The sequence below is a fragment of the Ammodytes marinus genome (genome assembly GCF_949987685.1).
Source record: "Ammodytes marinus genome assembly, chromosome: 17".
In the NCBI taxonomy this organism is placed as follows: domain Eukaryota; kingdom Metazoa; phylum Chordata; class Actinopteri; order Uranoscopiformes; family Ammodytidae; genus Ammodytes; species Ammodytes marinus.
Window position 1 is genome coordinate 7,687,998 of NC_137221.1, and position 19,700 is coordinate 7,707,697.

Genomic DNA, 19,700 nt, shown 5'->3' on the forward strand with positions numbered 1-19,700 from the left:
TATTACTGTTGTTATTATTATTGTATTACGGCATAAATGTAATATATTATTAAACAATTAAGAGCTGACCGTGTGAGTTTTTACGAGTTTGTTTTTATGTTTTTATCTGGGATATTAAAAAAAAAAAAAATGAATGGCCCCTTCAGGTTCCTTTTAAATGTAGCTGCCCACTTCAAATTACTTTTAAAATCAAAATGTGACTTTTATTGTGCTCTCATTGTCACTGTTTCCTCTTTCCCTTTGTCACAATAATGATATTTTTTTATTGATCCCTGTGGGCAGAGTCTATTGTGACTTTAATGGGAAGGTCATAGCGATGGCCGCCACTAACACTTTATTACACTATTGATTGATCCGTCTATTTATTTATTTATTTATTTTTTATTGTGACAATTTGGTTAATGGCTTAGTCTATAAAATGTCAGGAAATAGTGAAAAATGACAGCCCAAAGGGATGGCGGCTTCCGTTGGATTTTGTTTCCAAAAGATACAGAAAAAAGGTGGCTGAAAAACTGTCAATGTGTGGCATTTTCACCAACATTTTTACTTATCCAGCAATATTTCTCCACACCTTCTACACGGTCTGGGACAAAATTTCGTACACATTTGTGGTTCCCAGAGGATGTCCCCTACTAACTTGATTGAGGTGGTGATTCTTTAACTTTTCCTCTAGCACTATGATGACTTTGACATTAGTGGTTTTTAGGTTTTAAGGCTTTTGGATGGATGCCAAGAAATTTGGTACCGAAATTCACTTGTACACTTTTTCCCTTTTCTAGCTCCAATATCAGGTCACACTCTTAACTTGTCCAATAACAAATCTAACTACATTCCCATCAGCCTCAGTTGTAGTTTGAGTTTTGTGATAATTGACAAATGTAAGCATGCTGATATGCTAAACTAAGATGATTACGGAACAGTATTAGGGCCACAGGAGAGAGAAAATTAGGAGAGGATTTTTTATTTATTTTTTCATTATGCACTTCAAGAAAAAAAGTCGAGAATATAGTCGTCAGTTCAGGTCTGGAAGTGAAGGTTTCTCCTGTGACTCTAATAGACGCTTCCATAGATGATGACCGTGGTACTGACATTGTTGATTATTTAGATACACTAAACGATTAATCAACTGTTTTCGCTCTCGGGTGGAGCAGGTTAAGCACAACTTTAAAGATATTTAGCATCTTCCATACACATATCATGTTTTAGACAATTTTTTCTAGGATCACCCCAAGGGGCCTTTCAAAAAAATCAGGGCCCCTCTTTGCATGCAGGGCTCCAGCAGGGGCCCCAGAGGGAGAAGGTGGCAGCCCTGAACACTGCACCTGTGAGAAAGGTGGAGTGTGTAGCGGGGAGACCCACCCACCCAATCTCCCCCTTCTTCTCCCCTCAACCCATCTGTTCTGCATCTCTCCCACCATAGACCAACTCTCACCTCTCACACAGACACAGACCTTCACTTTATTTAACCAGAGGATCATCAACTCAACACCATCACTGCTTTCCAGGGACTGCACACACACACACACACACATGCGCACACACGCGCGCGCACACACACACACCCACACACACACACACACACACACACACTCTACCTGCCTTGTGTATGTATGTATGTGTGTGTGTGTCCTTTTCTCTCCTCCTATCTCATTACCCTCCTGTGTCAACCCCCCTCTCATCCCACACACACACACACACACACCCCCCACCCCTACACTCTCTCCCTCTATCCCACACTCAGCGGGGCCGCGCTCCATCTCTCCCTGTGCCTGCAGGCAAACATATGCTGCTCTTCCCGTCAGATTCCGGTGTGTTTGAGAGGAGAGGAGGGATTGTTTAATGTTTATTAATCACCTGTCTGCGGCGGAGAGGAGACGATGATAGAGCCACACACACATACACACACACACACACACACAGGCTGTCTCACACACACACTTTCAGAGCGTGTGATGTTTCCAACTTGGCCTGGTTTTCCCATTTACAGCTGTATATAAACACCCTCATCTACTGTAACACTCCTCCGGATACAGTCAAAATATTATTTTTTTCGTTTTTAGCAAATAATTACAGCAGAATATCGTCTGCAACCCACCTAAAGGCTCCTTCTTGATCTTACAAAACCAATTTTAGTAAAAAAGTATACTTAACAAAAAAAAAACATTGGAATTTTTGCACACAGTCAGCATCAAAACTACTATAAAGAAATATATATATTGCACATTGCAGCCTGTGGCCCTTAAGCATCAAGGATTGATGCTCAACACAATGTCTTCAAAAGAAAAACGCTGCATTTTCAATCATGTAATTGTGAAGTGCAGGAATTCACTGCTAATATACAAACAAAGACATTTAAGATGTGGTTTATTATTTGATTGCATCCTTCTACTTAAACGCTGAGACAAAGTAGCAGTGAAAAAATGTACAGTGGATTAGGATTATTTGCTTGCCATATGAGGAAAGAAGTAGATTTACATAAAAACAAACATAAAAACATAAAAACATAAAAATAAATAAATTCAGTGTTGATTTCCCCCGGGCTTTCGGTTGAGTTTGCTTAGTTGTCATGACTTCACAGGCTATCACATCATAGTATCAATATATCAAATTGATAAAACTTGTCTGCCTTTTCCATGGCAACCCTATCACCTGATAAAAAATATGAGTTGTGGTTGAAATCCCTGGGAAAAAAGCAGTGGTCAGGATTATAAACTTTATGTGTGTTTATCTGTGTCTTCATCTCGATGTATATATTTCAACTTTTTTCCAAGGTTGGATTTATGAGTGCAGGTTTTTGGGCTCAAATGCATTTTAAATTCATGGTGTGTTGTGTGTTGGTTGGTTGGCCGTGAATTAAACAAGAGGGTGCAGGTGCATAAAATAAAATCAAAAGAACAAGTACACTATTACAAATATATTTTTCCTGAAGCTATGTGTTTTCACAACCTTGCACAGTTACACTGACTGAATACCAATCAGAACAAAAACCTCCCGAATCATTAGTTCTGCAGTCGATGCCAACTTGGTGCAGTTTATGTTTATTCATTTACTGACACTTTGACAGGGGTGTTGATACAACTGTATGGGATTTCTCTCAGGCCTTAGGTTGACATGTTTTAATTGACGACATGGATACCTCACTCTTATTAACTAGAGGTTTCAGTGTCAGTTTCAAGTGTCAAGATAAAAAGTGAGAAAACAATTATCAGGTTGTTTTGATCATACAGCTAGAATTTATTCGGCCATATGCCAGGTGCATCTCCAAACATTTGAATATCAATGGGAAGTTTTTTTTTTCCTGTAATTTAATTAATTTAAATTAAGAAACACAATGTTCAGAAGGTTGACATTTGTTTTATAAATCCTTCAATCCTTAAAACTTCACATAAAAAGAGCATTTTTAAAGCAAAGAGGCCTTTAACTTTTTGAGCTAGTCATGATTTCTGTGTAGTTTGGTAATTTGGGGAAATTCCGGGAACAAAATTCTACAAGCAACCATCTGTGCACGCATTTTTTTATTGCACGTGTAGAAGCACGAGCAAGTGTACATTACCCACAACACACACACACACACACACACACACACACACACACACTCGCCAAATACAAGTGCAAAAGTACACAGCCAGGAGGCTATACTGTTCTCTCTGGATGTGCAGATGAGCAGACTGGACTGCTATGAGAAAGCACCACAGGGACAAAAAAGCTTGTATCTCAACTGTGTGTCACTTTTTTTATTTATTAGAACAGAAAGATCAAGAAGGTCAATGGTACAAAAGAGAGAAAGGAACGAGGGCGTGAGGGCGCTAGAGCAGTGAGCGGTCACTTGGAGCCAGAGGTGAGCTTCTCCAGGTCATGGATGCCCTCCTTGTCAATCAAACGCACAGTGAAGGAGGGAAGGTTCAGGATGAAGCGCTTGCCCAGCTGAAGGGAGAGAGACAGAGACATGACATTAGACATATTAGAAATATTATTGTTTGGTCAATCCAGTATTTATTAATTTCCTACACATTTTTACAATAAAAATAAAAAATACATCCTAGAACACACAATATTAAAATAAACAAATATTAGCAGGAATATCAAATTAAAAAGCCATGTATGAGCAGAAAGGACGTAGAATTTAGTAAAGAAGACAGGACATAAAAGCAGAAGTACTAGTAATATACAATAACATGGTAGGATATTGACTTTTAAAGTAAAACACCAACTAGATAAAGTGTTCTTAGAAGGGTTGTGACGCCCGTCGCTCGCCTGACTCACAAAAACGATAACCTTCCCTTCTATCTAATATATCAATCCACAATGACTGAGTTTCTTTGCACATTGTTTGTTGCTCCTCTGGCGTGCTTATTGAAGCCTAATCTCTACAGACAGCTGTTGAAAAAAATATATAAATCACCCACTGTTTATATATTGAAAACATATTAATGGTATCTGTAATGATTGATCGAGGCTCTCAGTAAGGCCACAAGCCGATTCCCAAAACATCAATGAACCAATAAATAAAAATAATGCCGCCATGAAAACTATTTTTGTGCAGTAAACTCCAGCAGTCAGTCAGTGTGACGATGGTTTGGCCGGTAGGCGTCAGCTCAGCTTCTCAGAAGGACGAATGTCAGTGTCAAAGTGGATTGATCAGACAGAAAGCTTCCATGTTGGTTTTGATGAGGATTTCCAGTTAGAGTAAATACACATTGGCAAAATGAGGGTTATTGCAGTTAACTTTTTTTGACGCCACTTTTGGCTGAGCAACATAACTATTTGAAAAGATTCTTATTATTCTCACTCATACTTATTAGAATTAGTCGACCGTGTTGAACTCACCTCAGCGATGCACTTCTTAAGCAGTTCCACCGCCTCCTCTCGGGTCAGATCTGGACAGAAAAGAAAGAAAAAGAAACAATTGGAAATGGAAGAAAAAGAGAATAAGACTCAAACTTAATTCAAATGAAGAGGGAACACATCTTGTATTAAAAAACAAAAGCAAGTGGATGATACAGTTGGGCTCATGGGGAGCATGATGCCATGTTAAGAACAACAACAAGACCAGTTAATTGCTTAAAGTTAGTGAGTTTTACCAGGGAGAACTTCATTTCAAAACCACCATGGAATTCACCAACAAACAGTTATCTTGTTTTGACAAACATCACTTCCCAACAGGACAAAAATGATTCAATCTAACACAAAGATGAATCAACCCAATAACCTCAGTAGTGAACGCTCTACAGACTAAAATCCTGTTCTTTAATCTTATTTAGTAGAGAAAATAAACAAGGCCTTTGTGTGCACCGACCTGGTCTGTAGTGCTGGTCGAGAATGGAGAGGGTGAGGAAGGCTCCGTAGCCGTGGGCAGCGAAGGGGGCCTTGGCCAGGGCTGACAGGTAATCCATGTAGTAGAGGCCGGGGCCGTCGGCGTCATCAAAGCCCGCCAGCAACAGGTTCACATGGTAGGGAGTCTGCAGAGAGAGAGAGGCAGAGAGGCAGAGAGGCAGAGAGAGAGAGAGAGACAGAGAGAGTTAATATACACATCTATAAGAAGGATTTATTTACAAGGTGACTTAATTATACCTTACAGTTGGTATAAGCAGTGCTAGTAACCCAAATCTAATGGTTTTAAATGTTGCTCTTAATGCTGCTTTCTTTTCAAACCATTGATCATTTAACGCAATGCTTTCATTTAGTGACTAAACAATATATTTGTTTAAGTAACTACGCGTGTGAAAATATTGAGCAAAAGGCCTTTTAACAAATATTTTTCCATGAACGCCCCTGATTATGCTCAACAGCCCCTGGCACGTTTCACACCATAACACCTTTTAATATTAGTTCCTCAGCAAATGCAAATGGCATTACAGTGTATCCTTTGAAACACCAGCATTTCTCTATATAAACCCTTTTTTCTGCACGGTGTCGTGGAGGAAGCCTTTAAATGCAGTGGAGTTCAAGTTCTTACAGACTTTTGAAAAGTATTCCAGAAGCACAGAAGATGTCAATTATATAACATTTTGCACCCTGCCGCATTATTTCTGAAACTCCTCTTTCTCGACTTATTCCAAATAAACTGCTCTTAATTATGGACTTTGTACATGGCAGCAACATTAACAAAAAGCATAAACAACTGTGAGAGATAAGAGGGAGAGTGAAAGGGCGTCACAGGACAGAAGAGGTGAGCGTCTGACTGTGTATATGTATGTGTGTATATGTATATGTATGTGTATGTGTGTGTGTGTGTGGGGGGGGGGGGGGGGGGGGGATCAGGGTGTCACCGGCAGTGTGACATCTGTTGGGAGTCAGAACCATGATGCTCCATTGCACCCCCCCTTCCCTCTCCATCCCTTCTTTACCTCCCTCCCTCCTTCCCTCTCTCCGCCGCGTTCACCCCGTGCCCTGGAGTAACGCCAGGGCTCATTAAAAACTTCTTAAGTCGTTTCTCTTGCCCCTTCCTCCCCCCCACTCTCCCCCTTTCCGTTCTCTTTTTAAATTACATCTTTTACGCTTCCAGCCTCTTCTCCCTTCTTTCCTCCAAAAAACACAATTTTTTTTGTCTTAGTCGTTGCGAGCCACTGTTCCCCACTGTGGAAAGAAAAAATTCCCTTTAAAAAGTGTCAAGCCAGACAGTTTTTTTTGAGGGGGGGATTTCAAAAACAACGTATTGCCTAAATTCTCTATGGAGGTAAAAAAGCAGTGCAAGTGTTTTTTTTATAAAAATGCAACAAGAAAAATATAATATTGCGTTCTCTTGCTGTGCAATTGAAGCAGAAATATGACTCGTATGACGCCAGGCGACTTGGGATCCACACACACACACTCATTTCACTCCGTCTCTTAGCCGACCTGCTTATTGCTGTGACTTGTGTGTGAGCGGCAGGTTTGCCACAAGGGCATAGAAGATCGTTATGCTCCCTGTGGAGGAGGCTTTAGTCTGTGTGTTAACTATGGTTTTAAGCGCACACGCACAAGAAAGAGAAACATTGTGTATGCGAGTGTGCACAACGGGCATGAATTTCAGGATGAATATCTTAATGTGTGTGTGTGTGTGTGTGTGTGTGTGTGCCTGTGCTTCAACTCCTCCGTGAGTCCCAGTGGCGTCACCCCCACCCACCAGACACCTGTCTCACTGGTTACAACGTAACAATAATACGGACTTGGCATCAAAATAACCTTGCCTTCCCATGTCACCTCGGAGGGAACCAGGCACCTTGTTAACCCAGCCACCTGAACTCACACCCAGGTTCACATGCAAACAATACACATATGTTTTGCTTTCATACGTCTTATCTCCCCCGCTGTGACGCCTGCTCTCAGCCGAACAGGGCGACTGTTTGTGCCATGAAACAAAAGCCTTTTGTACACGGCTACTGTCATCTTCAGAAGGCACAGAGCGTCTCTACCTATAGAATTGTCTTCTTGATATTTTGGCAAAAATATTGCTATATGCGTTATTCTACTAACTTAATCCTGAATCCTATTTTTTGTTAGTAGGCTTAAGAGGAGCTGGTCACAGTGTTTTGTTACCACTGGCGACAGCTAGGCTAGCAGTTTCCACTCGTCATGCTATAAGCTAACTAACTTCTAGCCGTAGCTTCATAGTGAGCAAATAAGTGTATTTCCCAAAAGTTGCACTGCTCCTTTAAGACATTTCAGGATTCAAAGTAAATATATATTTATTTGCGACTTAAATTAAAGGTCACTTCTTAAAAAATCATCACAAACTCACCCCCAAACTCTGTTCTTCCACGTTCCAGCACCCCCTCCCTCCTTCCCTCCCTCCCTCCTCCCCTCTGCCTGCCCCGGGACATGTTCTCTTTATTGGCATTTCTCCTCAATCTGCTGTATTAATTGTTCATCTGTGCAGGAGCAGGGGAGCCCGCGTGCAATATGGCACCAGTAATTATTTGTGCCCGTTGTGTGCCCCGACATGCTACAAAATGTCTTACAAACCCATATGGGGCCAGCTGTGGATCATCACAACACAGAGGGTTAACTGTTGCTGTGGCCTAACAGAAACAATCTTAAAATAAATAGATACAACTTTACAGTGGAGTTGGGTGGTATTAAGGTTATACTGTATCCTCAGTGATTTAAAAATAGTAACACTATTCCTTTACTTACCATCATGAAACAATCTGCTATGTAATGTAAGCATGTATCATAAGTGCTATAAGAGTGTGGACAAAGCTATTTTGACGCACTCATACCCACTATGGATCACGTGACAGCCACTTCTCAGAAGGGATCATTAAAAAGAAAACATGGCGAACGCAAACAAACAAGAGGAAGGTTAAAAAATTGGATAGCGACCCACCCCACCTTTACAGGTTGTAAAAAAGTTACTTCTTTAGTATTCGGCAGAATGAGACAAACACCTTTATACTCAGAGCTAATAAAGTTTTTACATAATCTTAAAAAAATAGATCTAATTTGATGTTTGTAAATCATATTCTTCCAACACTTTTCTGAGGATATCAACCGGCAGTAACTGTCAATTGAATCTGTGTTTGTCTTCACTAAACATATTTTGGCAAATATTGCACTACATCAGACGGGACACTAGAATAAATAGAGGCAGAGCATAAACTCAGTTTTTTTACATGCCCCTAAAACTTTGCAGTTGTTGTTTTCGCTTTGTGGTGATTTTTTATGTGTATCATTATGACTGATATGCATGCAGCAGAGTCGGGGGCCTCAGGTGATTATGCTTACCGCTACGTTCATTGTCTCGTCTCTAAAGCTTGAGTGAATTCAGTACTCCAGAGAGGTTAGCGGAGTTGTTTTTGTGGACGGCGGGCTGGTTAGCTCACAGTCGTATGCGAACTAGTTTATTTTTTTAGATTTTTTTTTGCCGACATGCTCTGCTGACTTTAGCCAACTACACACTCCCGGAGGTCTACAGCCACTGGGGTCTAAAAGGACTCATCTGTAATTTATCCTGCAGGAATATTACCATCAGAATTAACAATATACCACTGATTAATTTATCAGCCAGTGGTTTTTTTAACCTAGGGGGTCTGGACGTGCCCATGGGAGCACGTGATGCTTCAGAAGATGATTTAAGGACGGCAGAAAAAAGGGGAAAAAAAAAATCGAGATTTGAAGAACAAAAGCAGATCATTATCTTGCCTCTGTGTCTGGGCTGAACTTTAATCTGATGATTTAATCAGATTAATTATAATAAAACATATGCAGCCGGATCCCCCAGACTACAGTCGAGCATAGTCTTTTTGGACTACAGGCATTTTTAAAAAAGGACAAATCCACGTTCAATTTTGCTTTAGTTAACAAATGGGCTTAATCCGTTTTAAAAAGCAGCTTGAAAGTTTATCTTCGCCGTAGGAAATGTTTTGTTTTGTGAAAGGCCCGAACAGGTGAACTGCACGATTCCTTTATCTTTATTAGATCATAGCATTTTAGATAAGAGATTTCATTTTCCATTAAAGGACATTAGAAGTGTTGATAAATGTAAAAAGTGCCCAAAGATTAGCACATTTTTCATAGAATGATGAGCTTTATTACTTCCGTTATATAGGTGAAATTGTTAGTGCAATCATTTTACAGAAAAATGTGTTGTACAAGTAATTTCTGTCAATGTTAAATCCAGATGTCCAACAATTCCCTGGTTTCAGATTGAGAACTTTATTTTTTTTATTGTTAATTGAATATATTTGGGGGTTTTGAGTTGTTGGTCAGACAAAGTAAGCACTATAAAAGAAGGAACCTTAGGCCATGTTTAAAATTTTGATGCTCTTTCCCCCCCCCCCCTGACACTTTGTAGACCAAACGATTAATCCATTGATGGAGATTGAGTGATGATGAAAAGAATTCACCATTAATTACAGCCCCTGGAGCCGTGATGGCGCGATTAACTAAATGGCTTAAAGTAACACTCGCTCCTCAGATGCTTTTTCAAATTCAAATGAAACAAAAAACAGTCAGAATAGTCCGTTTCCTGCATATTTGTCAAAAAGTGTACATTTTAGCTTTAACAGACACATTGAAATGGACAACCCAACGCATATAAAATATTCTACATACTGAAGAGGACCTGGGGGGTAAAAAGACACCATATTAAAAAAAAATAAAAAATAATGTTTATACAACATAATTTGCAAATGTCCACGTACTCTGGAGGTTGTTGAATGTGAGGAGAGCATAGCTGGAGGAAGGTGTGGGATGCAGAGGAGAAACTGCTATTGCTTCAGTTTTTTCTGAGCTGAGGGACTCCTTAGTACGCGGCATTAGTAAATCCTGCACTCATAAAACCAAATTCATCACCGTGAGGCACGAAAAAATAACGATACACTCGCAAGCTTATGGCAAGACATGAATATAAATGTTATCCTCCGCAACATGTGCAACCTTGACAGGAATAAAAACGATCCTGATCCTATAGGTCCCTCTGTGTGTGTTGTGTTTCTGTGTGCAGTGTGTGTGTGTGTGCAGTGTGTGTGTTGACTCCTACTCATGCTCACACCTCCAGTCTGTGTAGTGTTGTCTACTGGGTCTGGTTGTTTCCCCCATGGGACCCCCCTTAACCCCCCCCCCCCTCCAGCTCTACCCCTATCCCCCGTTCGACGTGTCCCACATTCCCTACCCTGCCACACTAATTGTTTTTTGTAATTATTTTCACCCTTCTGCTATTGTGACAAGCAGCGGCTGCACTACTCTTAACAAATTAGTGCAAGAGACGCGGATATACGAGAAGCAGAACTGGCTCGAGTAGATCTGCCATTTAGTCTAGAAAACACATGTGTGCCACTGTGTACTACAAGTTCAAACTAATGTAAAATATGTACAAGTAGCCCATTAACTGATAAGTCAATCAACACATATTTAATCAGGCAATTAGTTTGATGATGGATTAATGCCATTTTTCAAGCAAAGGTTTTCCAAAGGGGTTTTATTCTTTCTTCTAAAATGGGAGGTTTTTCTGCTTTTCGTATTTTCTGCCGTAAGTAACAAAAAACACAAGCTTTTGGAGACGTCATCGCGGCCTTTTCAATTGGTCCCTGAACTGTTACCAAACAGATTCATAATGACAAGAAGATCTTCAATATATTCAATTATCTAGTCTTGCAATTGAGAGTACAATTAAATTCATCTCTAAAAACTTCACCCACTAACACCAAAGTGTTGAGTAAGTACAGTATTCTTAATACTAATAAAACACCTTAACAGGCACTTCATTCATAGATTAAGTTTCTAAACTTGTTTTACAGTATAAAATAGTTCTTGCTTGTGCTGCCTGGTATATATGAAAAAAGTGTATTTTGCTTCTGTAGGGCTCTCGGGTCTCTGCAAGGCCTTAAGGACAAAACATAAGAATTTCAAAAAGCACTGCAGTTTTTCAGATGAGTTCAGCATAAATAAACAAGCCAACTCACCAATATGGAAACAGATCAATTAGCTGGTTAACTCGCCTGGTTGTGCAAAACCAAGTTCACATTAGCATTGAAAAACAATTAAAATGCATCGTCACACACTTTTTGGTCACTATTTTGGTATTGAAGGTCAAAGTGTTTTGAGAACATACACAGAGCATGTGTGCCGTCGGGGGGGTGGGGGGGGGGCTCAGGTGTTTTCATCAAGTCTCAAAGGTACAAACCCCCCGCCACCACTCACAACAAGCTGACAAATATACCTGGCTCTGTCAAAATGCATCAACTGGTTTAGCTTAGACATCTTTAGCTGATAATAACACAAACTGCAAATGAGCCTTTGTAGTAATACTACATCACAGCAGTGTCAGGTCATTGAAACAAACATGGTCTCTGTATTGTGTTTGAGAGCTTTAATATCCTGTTTTTAGCCAAAATAAATGAATAGTTTCAGGCAGAAATTGAAGAAAACTTCTGATATGGGTGAGTGAGTAAACCTTCCACATATGGTTTACCGTCCCTGCCAATTGACTCGAGTATTACTTTAACTTATGGGAATTAATTTGTGATTCTATCAAGGGTTTCCCTGAAGCAAAATGAGATTGCAAATGCTAACAGAGGAATGTAATTAAGTTAAAATAGAAATTAAAATATTTATGGGCATGTTCACTCATTACTCCACGATGAATATGCTTAATTCAGAGGGTGACCACTGGTACAGGGGATTAATTAGCTACTGAGAAAATACACAGAGATACTGGTGTCGAAAGTCTTTGCAGTGGGTTTGCAAGGTATATAAATATATATAACGCATGAGAGATGGAGTCGGTGAGAAATACATGGCAACAAAATGAAGACGGCGAATCCTTGCAAGTTTAAATTACATTTAAGGAGACGACATAGGGCTGTTCAGCTTTTTCTCTTTGACTTCCATTGTGTGGTCTTATTTGAAAGACAATCTCCAATTTAACACGATAATATATGATAGTGTAATACTAAAAAAAACTGTATATGATCATGACAGTAAAAAAAAAAAACATTGCTTTGCTAGTTGTTTAGTTTGTATGGCAAAGTAGCTGCATTACAGTTAACTTCAATTAGATTTGGAAGAGTTTTCAGTTTAATTACTGCTCTTTCCATTGATCTTGAAAACACTGTTGACTGTATGCCGAAGAGCAAACTTTACAAAGCCGGGTCACACACAAACATCATCTCTTTACGTTATAATGTTTAGCTATGAGGTTCAAACAAGAGCCTCATGAAACCATCATAAAGTAGCGATGTCGCCCTTTTAGAAGAAAATGTGCCGCTCAAAACAAACAATCATTTTGGTTATGATTATAGTCACATCGCTCATCAAACTGTTTTCTAAAACAGACATTTTCCGAGGGGACGAGAAGACAATTCTCACAAAGTAACGGTTAGTGCCACTGCTTAATGGGAAGCTGTTTAACAGGCTGAGAGTAAAAGGAGAGCCTTTAGATAAGGCCAGTGCCGACAGGGACAAATTATTTCAAACAGCAAATAAAAACAGTGAATATATTTATAATGGATTTATCAAGTAAAACAAGCTCCAAGAAATATATACAATTCCAAACCAAGTATCGGAATTTTTGAGGATATTCCTCAACAAATATAATCTTGTAGCTATGTTGATGGCGCCTTAAAATCAGTATCATTGTGTGCGTATGAGTCAGGAAGCTTACCCTACTCCGAAGGTATTCTGCAAGGTTCTTTCGCGTGAAGTTTGCTGCCGCTGATGGACTGAGTTCATAACCTAAAATAACAGGAAAAAAGTGTTACATTTGTTGCTCTTCAGCAAATACAGTTCATGACATCATTTTAAATCCCTGCTTGCTAAATCTATTGTTTTCTTTTCAATTAATTACCTACTGCAGCCGCACTAAAAAGTATCTAGTTCACGCACTCTGCATACAATTGGGCCAGACTATGTGTTCATAACATTACACCCTGGACTTGACCCTCTTGTTTATTTATCAAATGTAATACATGGTTGTTTACATGTTGTTTACTCTCTGCGGCTCAGTCGACGTGACATAACTTCCTCTGTGCAAAGGAATAACTTAAAAGCATGCTGGCTTGAATGCTGCAAAACTTGACCAGATATAGTTGGGCATCTGGGTATTTTTCAGCATGCTGCATTTGACGGGCTTGTATTTGGGATCATAAATCTTTTTCTGGCATTCTAAATAGTATAGAAGTATGGCAACCACTCACAATGACTGGGCATTTTGAGAGTAAATGTGTAAACTTAATAGGAGTAGGAAGGACATTTGTACCACACAATCAATATCCTCTTAGGAGTTCCTTACCGTTCCTCATTTTGTAGAGCTGAACGTTTTTCTGGATGTATTCTGCAAACTGTGCCGTGTCTCCAGCTTCTCCAACACACAGCAGCAAAATCTTCTCACTCAGTTTAAACATCTTGTCTTGGTCTGAAAAACAAACAGAAAGAACACAATTGAGGTTCTTGTTTGTGTTCATACATAAGTTAAGTGGCCATTTGCTGACTCACAGTGAGCAACAACGAATCAATTACTTTCACTTTCACTGTGAAGAGACGCTAGATAGGGCAGCTACTACTATCTCGCTGCACTTTTGTGTACATTTTTTATCCATTTTAATAAACTTAAATGTCATTGATTCATTCAGATCGGTGAATAACAGCGATATAACTATTGTATCAGTTAGGGGAAGAATAAGGTCGCATGTAACTTACAGCAGAACGATGTATCTGCTAATGTAACTTATCGTTTAGCTTCGTTAGCTTAAGGTACATTCAAAATGTATGGGTATATGGAAAGTTACACATTAAACGTAAATTATCCCTAAGAAATAACAGCTTAAAGCACCACTTAAGAGCAACACGCGTCGGTTTAAATTAAGTACCAACTTTTAAAACAGGTCTGTTTAGCTGGTGAAGCAAAAAATAAACCGGCTAGGTGGCTAACGCTAAGCTAACGCGTTGTCATTACCATGTTTCATCTGAAGGATGCTGCTGGCCGCGACATTATCAGCTGCTACCAGGACGAAATCGGGTCCCTGAATCCCGATTAAATATTCCATTGTGTGTGATGGATACGAGCTGAACTATTTTATATAAAACACTATGAAATAGCAGACGTCTCTTTTAGCTTCGCCTGTGTAGATTACACAGCAAAAGTTTAAGATAGGCGTCGCAGAGTGTTGTCGTCACCGGAAACACTTCTTACGTCTTTTCGTACGCGACTCGGGCGGGCGATTTGAGCGGACTTCTGCTGTTGTTGATGTAGCACATATAGCACCCGTGGTGCAGCGATAGTAGTCTGCTTACAAAGTTAGTTCGAGGATAATTTATCCAGGAAACAAGGTCAGTGTGAAAGAAGGGGAGAGTTGTATGCGTAATGGCGGAGTTAAATATCATTAACGGCTCCGAGAGAAGACGGTCTGCGCGTTTGACATCACCTCCTCCTCGCGAGGCCAATGGACAACATGACAATAAAATGGCGCTGCCGTCTGCTGCTGTCAAACGCTCCATCACCGTAAGGAAAATAGCGCCCAGAAAAACAGTTGCACCGTCAGAGAACAACAAGGAGAACACACCGAGGAGGTCGGGAAGGTCGGGGTCTGAAGGCGGCCAGCAGCAACAGCAGCAGGGGAAGCCGAAGATCTCCACTCCTGGTTCACTCCCAGTCCAGGGCCGTGGGCGCTCCTCCTCGGTGGAGAAAGTGAAGAAGAAGGCGGCTATGCCCTCACCGATACTCCCATCTTCACCACCGCCCGGTGCTCGTCCTCTACAGCCAGTGGTGGAGCAAGAAGACCCGGTATGGTCAAAGAAGGTGCGTCGCTCCTACAGCAGGCTCAGCGAGAAGTCATTCAACACCAGCGCCGACTGTGAAGACTACATGTTCGGCTTTGGGAACCTGAAAACCCCCGAGGTGATAGGGCGAATCAAGAAAGCAGGTCTGGAGGTTTCTGCTGCGTCCGTCCTATCTGGTATTAACTCATTCACGTCTTTGCTGGATGCGGATGACTGTGGCTCAGCTGCCCCCGAGCCAGACCTAAACATCCCCGGAGTCGTCATGGTGAAGGAGAAGAGGAGGAGGAGGAAAAAGGTCCCGCAGGTAAACGCCGTTGAGTTGGATGCAATGGCTGCCCAGATGAACGCAGAGTTTGATGAGGCAGAGGTGTTTGAGTTGGTCGTGGAGTAAATAATATGTGACTGAAATACTTTTCAAAGACTGGACTGGACGAATCTCTTTTATAGCATGTTCTTCTTTTATGACGTGCTGGAAAACACTTGACTCTGGGAGAACAACACTTTATCTGTGTGCTTCATACTCCAAATAATTCAAGTTGTTGTATGTTCCAAGCTCTATATAATGTATATTCATGTTTGGGAGCTCTTAAAGCTAACGTTTAACTTTTTCATATAAATTAATGTTTGTTGCATTCAACCACCGCCAAACCAGTTGACACAAAGTTGATTAAGCCTTATCAGCTCCACAAAACTCACTGTATTTGTCAGTATAGCAGCATTTACCAACAGGTGTTGCCCCCCCCCCCCCCACACTGGTGCAGGAGCTCAGAAAAATCCCAAGAAGAAATGTTTCAGTTGTTGATTCTACTGCTAAGTAAAAAAAAAAAAACCTGTACGTACAGCAGAAGGAATACAATCCATGCACGATCACCGAAGGCTTACCTCATGTAGATTTGCAGACAATGTTGTTGTAATAACTTAGATTTCCTCCTGATGGCAACATAAGTTACACACTGTAGCTTTAAAGTTGTTGACATCATCATGCGGTGGTATACCATACTATTGCCACATGTGAGTATTGTTCTGAATTTAAAATGACAAGTAGTTAGAGAAGTCCATCATCACATGTTCATTGTTGGTTTAATATTGAAACCTTTACAGATTTAGTTAACCGTGATTAGATATCTTATATTTTCATGTTAACTGTCCAACTTAAAATGACAACTATATTTTATAAGCTTGTTTTTAAATATGCTTTCACTGTCTGAATTGATTGCCCTTCTAAAAACAAACTTGTTAGTAACAAACATGACACAGAAAAGGTAATTGGAAGTAGTTGGAGAACTTTGATTGACTATTTTCAGGAATCTTACAATCTGACAGCAATAAAGGGACACTTTGATCCGGATATAAAATTGATTAATTCAATTATTAAAATAGTGGGGGGAAAAAGAAGTGTAAGTCATGCTGATACCACCCTTTAATAATGTTTCATATCCACATTAAAGGTTAAACATGATTAAGACAGCACCTTTCAATGTTCTTGGATGATTCTTTTTACGGTCTGTCCTTTTTTAAACATAAGATGTAAATAAATCAACCACTTTAATATTAACAAATATTTATAGTGTAAGTCATGTCCATTTTTCAGTATTTGCAGAATTTAACAATAAGTTTCCAAGGTAACTGTTGACAGCTAAGATTGTTTGGGGGAGGACTGCACATGTTAATAATAATGTTAGCCTACTCAGGGGCATAATAAGGTTGTCACCCAACATGTTAACTAACAGCACATGCCTGTACACAGCACTGGTCTCTGGTGATTATGATGAGGCAGAGTGAGTGAGTGGGCGATCTATCTGGTTTTAATGAGAATGGTTGGACAGGTAAAACGTGTTCTCTAGAGCCTCTTAAAGGTGTAAGTGGATCTGTTGCATAATTTGCACTAACAAGTATGTTATCAACCATCGTTCCTGCTCCTAAACTGCAGACTGTTATCTGTAGAGCAACTGTATGGATTCTTCATTTTTCAGATGACAAAATAATTGAAATTGTTTCAAATGGGCAGGCAATACATTAAAGGAAAACCTGAATAATTGATTGGGGGGAAAATATATATATACATACATTTTCTTCAGGGCACTTCAAAGGTCACTGAGTCATTTGATGAATATGGAAATGATGTGAATCATATTCTATGGCCCACATATAGTCACCAGATCTCAACACAACTCGGTGTCTATGGCAGCTTTTCCACCACCACCACCTTCAAAACACAAAATGAGGCAAGCTCTTGAAAAACTGTTTGAAAAAAAACTTTTCCAAAGAGACAGAGAATCCATGTAATGTGTTAAGATGTTATTTTTACATCTGAAAATGTTAATATTTCACAAAGAAAGCTATCAGGGGAACAAAGAGTTAATCAAAACTATCATAAAAAAAGTCCAAATTTCAAACATATCCCAGCTTTTAGTAGCAAAATAATTGCTCTTAAATTTACTTTTAATGGAGGAGTTTTAGGGATGTTATTCTAAATATCATTTAAGAAGTGATACCTGTTTTGCTGCAAGATTTTTGGGTTAAACCCTCATAATAACTTTTGTTGTCTTTGTGCCCAATTAAAATACAGACTGCAGCTTTCACAGCGATATAATATCAGGTGGAATAATAATAAATAAACCGTGAATATCTTTATTTAAATCTTAACAAGTGATGTTGCAGAGGATGCTGACAAGTATATATTCTACCTCGCTCTTATACCAACCTAGGTAATGAAAAAGGGAGAAAAAAAGTACCTGTCTGAATAAGCTATGAAGTTGGTTATTTACATCTGCAGAGAGTACGCACACAAACTGATAGTATTTGTGAGTGTGTGTGTGTTTGAGTGTGTAGCAAGCGAGCGAGTAAATCCACAATTTGCTCATGCATTTTAGGGCGTGCATGCAAAGCGTGCTCTTGTTTTTTCTTCCTCAGGTGCCATTTCATGTTCTTCCTCCTTCATTCGGCATTTCCAGCTCCCTGGGAGAGGAGAGGAGCGGAGCACAGTACATGGTGGTTTTGCCCTTTGTGTATTTTTTAACAAGGTGTTCCTGTCTGCTTGTCACAGTTACAAACACTAGTGCAGTATATAGGAGTGGGTGTTTTTGTGAGCTTGTCACTGCCAGAAACAGTTATTGATTTACAGATGCTGCTTCCGTGCACTGCCTCTTCTAGTGCAGAGTTTTTTGCTACTTTGAGTCTCTTCATGCAGATTTTTTTGGTTATTTTACACTCATATATTCATGTGTTTTTTTTCTTCTTTTTCCTCCCTCTCCCCCCCCCCCCCCCCCCCGTCCCCCCTCTCCTCCCCACCACATTTCACTCACGGCAGTTGTCGCTGGTTCAGCTTGACTGCTTCGTTAGGGCTCATCATTTGCATTCAGATTAATTATCTAATTACCGACAAATGTCCGGCGGCCACCCCACACTCCGGCTCGTCAGCTCTCAGCCTGTAATTATTTTAATCATTTACTTTCATCTGGAGCGTTCCTGCCATACTCCTGTGTTTAGAGGCCATTCTTAATTACCCTGCCAAGACACTCTTTTCATGAGAGGGGAGGGAGAGGGCTTGGTTTGAGGGAGAAGAGAGAGCAATTGGGTGAGGGTGGGTTTGTGTGTGTGCGTGTGTATGTGTGTGTGCACTTGTACATGCATCTTTGTGAGGACAACTCAGTTTTAGCTTTTAACCATTGGAATGAGGACAACTTTGGAAAGTGAGACATTTTGCTGGGTCCTTACTTTTCCAACGGGCTATTTGAGGGGTTAAGACTCGGCTTTAAGGTTCAGGTTAGAATCAGGCGTAGGTTAGGTGAAGTGTGAGGGTTGGGGCTAAGAATGCATTATGTCAATGAGTGAGTGTCTCACAAAGATAGAAATACAAGAGTGTTTGTGTGTGTGTGTGTGCCTGCGTGCGTGTGTACGTGTGTGAGAAAGCGAGAGCGAGAGACCAATGGGGACATGATCCAGAGGCTCTGACAGCACAGAGGAAGCTCCCTGCTCTGCTGGATGCTCTTTCCTCTCCTACTTCTCTCTCTCTCTCTCTCTCTCTCTCTCTCTCTCTCTCTCTCTCTCTCTCTCTCATACACCCCCCTCTACTCCCCCCAACCAACTTCCTCATCTCCTCTCTCACCCCCCCTCCTCCACACCCTCCTACCCCCGTTATACTTCCTCCCTTTTTTCCCTTTATCGCAAGCACACACAGGAATCGCCCGTGGGCTTCAGTGCTCTGACTGCTAATACACTGACACACACACACACACACACACACACACACCCTTGCACACACACACAAACACAGTTTCACACACACTTGCTCACACTTGCACACACACTGACACACACACAGAAACAAGGCAGACAAGGGAGAGAGAGAGGGAGATGGAGGGAGTCATGCGCCCCTTGTTTGTGGCACTCACCACGATGCACCCATCTTTCCACTATACGCCTGAAAAATCTATACTCGTCTGTCTGTTATCTGTCTCTCTCTCTTACTCTCTGTCTGTCTGTCTCCCACGATCCCTCCT

The 19,700-nt window shown here is 40.5% G+C and overlaps 2 protein-coding genes across 2 annotated transcripts; one reads left to right on the forward strand and one right to left on the reverse strand.

Annotated features, from left to right (window-relative positions):
* Nucleotides 1–3,719: 3,719 nt before the first annotated feature.
* Nucleotides 3,720–14,585, reverse strand: psmb2 (proteasome 20S subunit beta 2). The gene is made up of 6 exons (XM_080045241.1): nucleotides 14,375–14,585; nucleotides 13,712–13,834; nucleotides 13,085–13,155; nucleotides 5,297–5,459; nucleotides 4,828–4,877; nucleotides 3,720–3,924 (listed from the first exon to the last, which is right to left on the reverse strand). The coding sequence occupies exons 1-6, from the start codon at nucleotides 14,463–14,465 to the stop codon at nucleotides 3,823–3,825; spliced, it is 600 nt and encodes a 199-aa protein (XP_079901367.1). The 5' UTR covers nucleotides 14,466–14,585; the 3' UTR covers nucleotides 3,720–3,822.
* Nucleotides 14,586–14,667: 82 nt separating this feature from the next.
* cdca5 (cell division cycle associated 5) lies at nucleotides 14,668–16,540 on the forward strand. The gene has a single exon (XM_080045152.1). It carries the CDS (start codon nucleotides 14,783–14,785, stop codon nucleotides 15,587–15,589), a length of 807 nt encoding a protein of 268 aa, XP_079901278.1. The 5' UTR covers nucleotides 14,668–14,782; the 3' UTR covers nucleotides 15,590–16,540.
* Nucleotides 16,541–19,700: the final 3,160 nt, after the last annotated feature.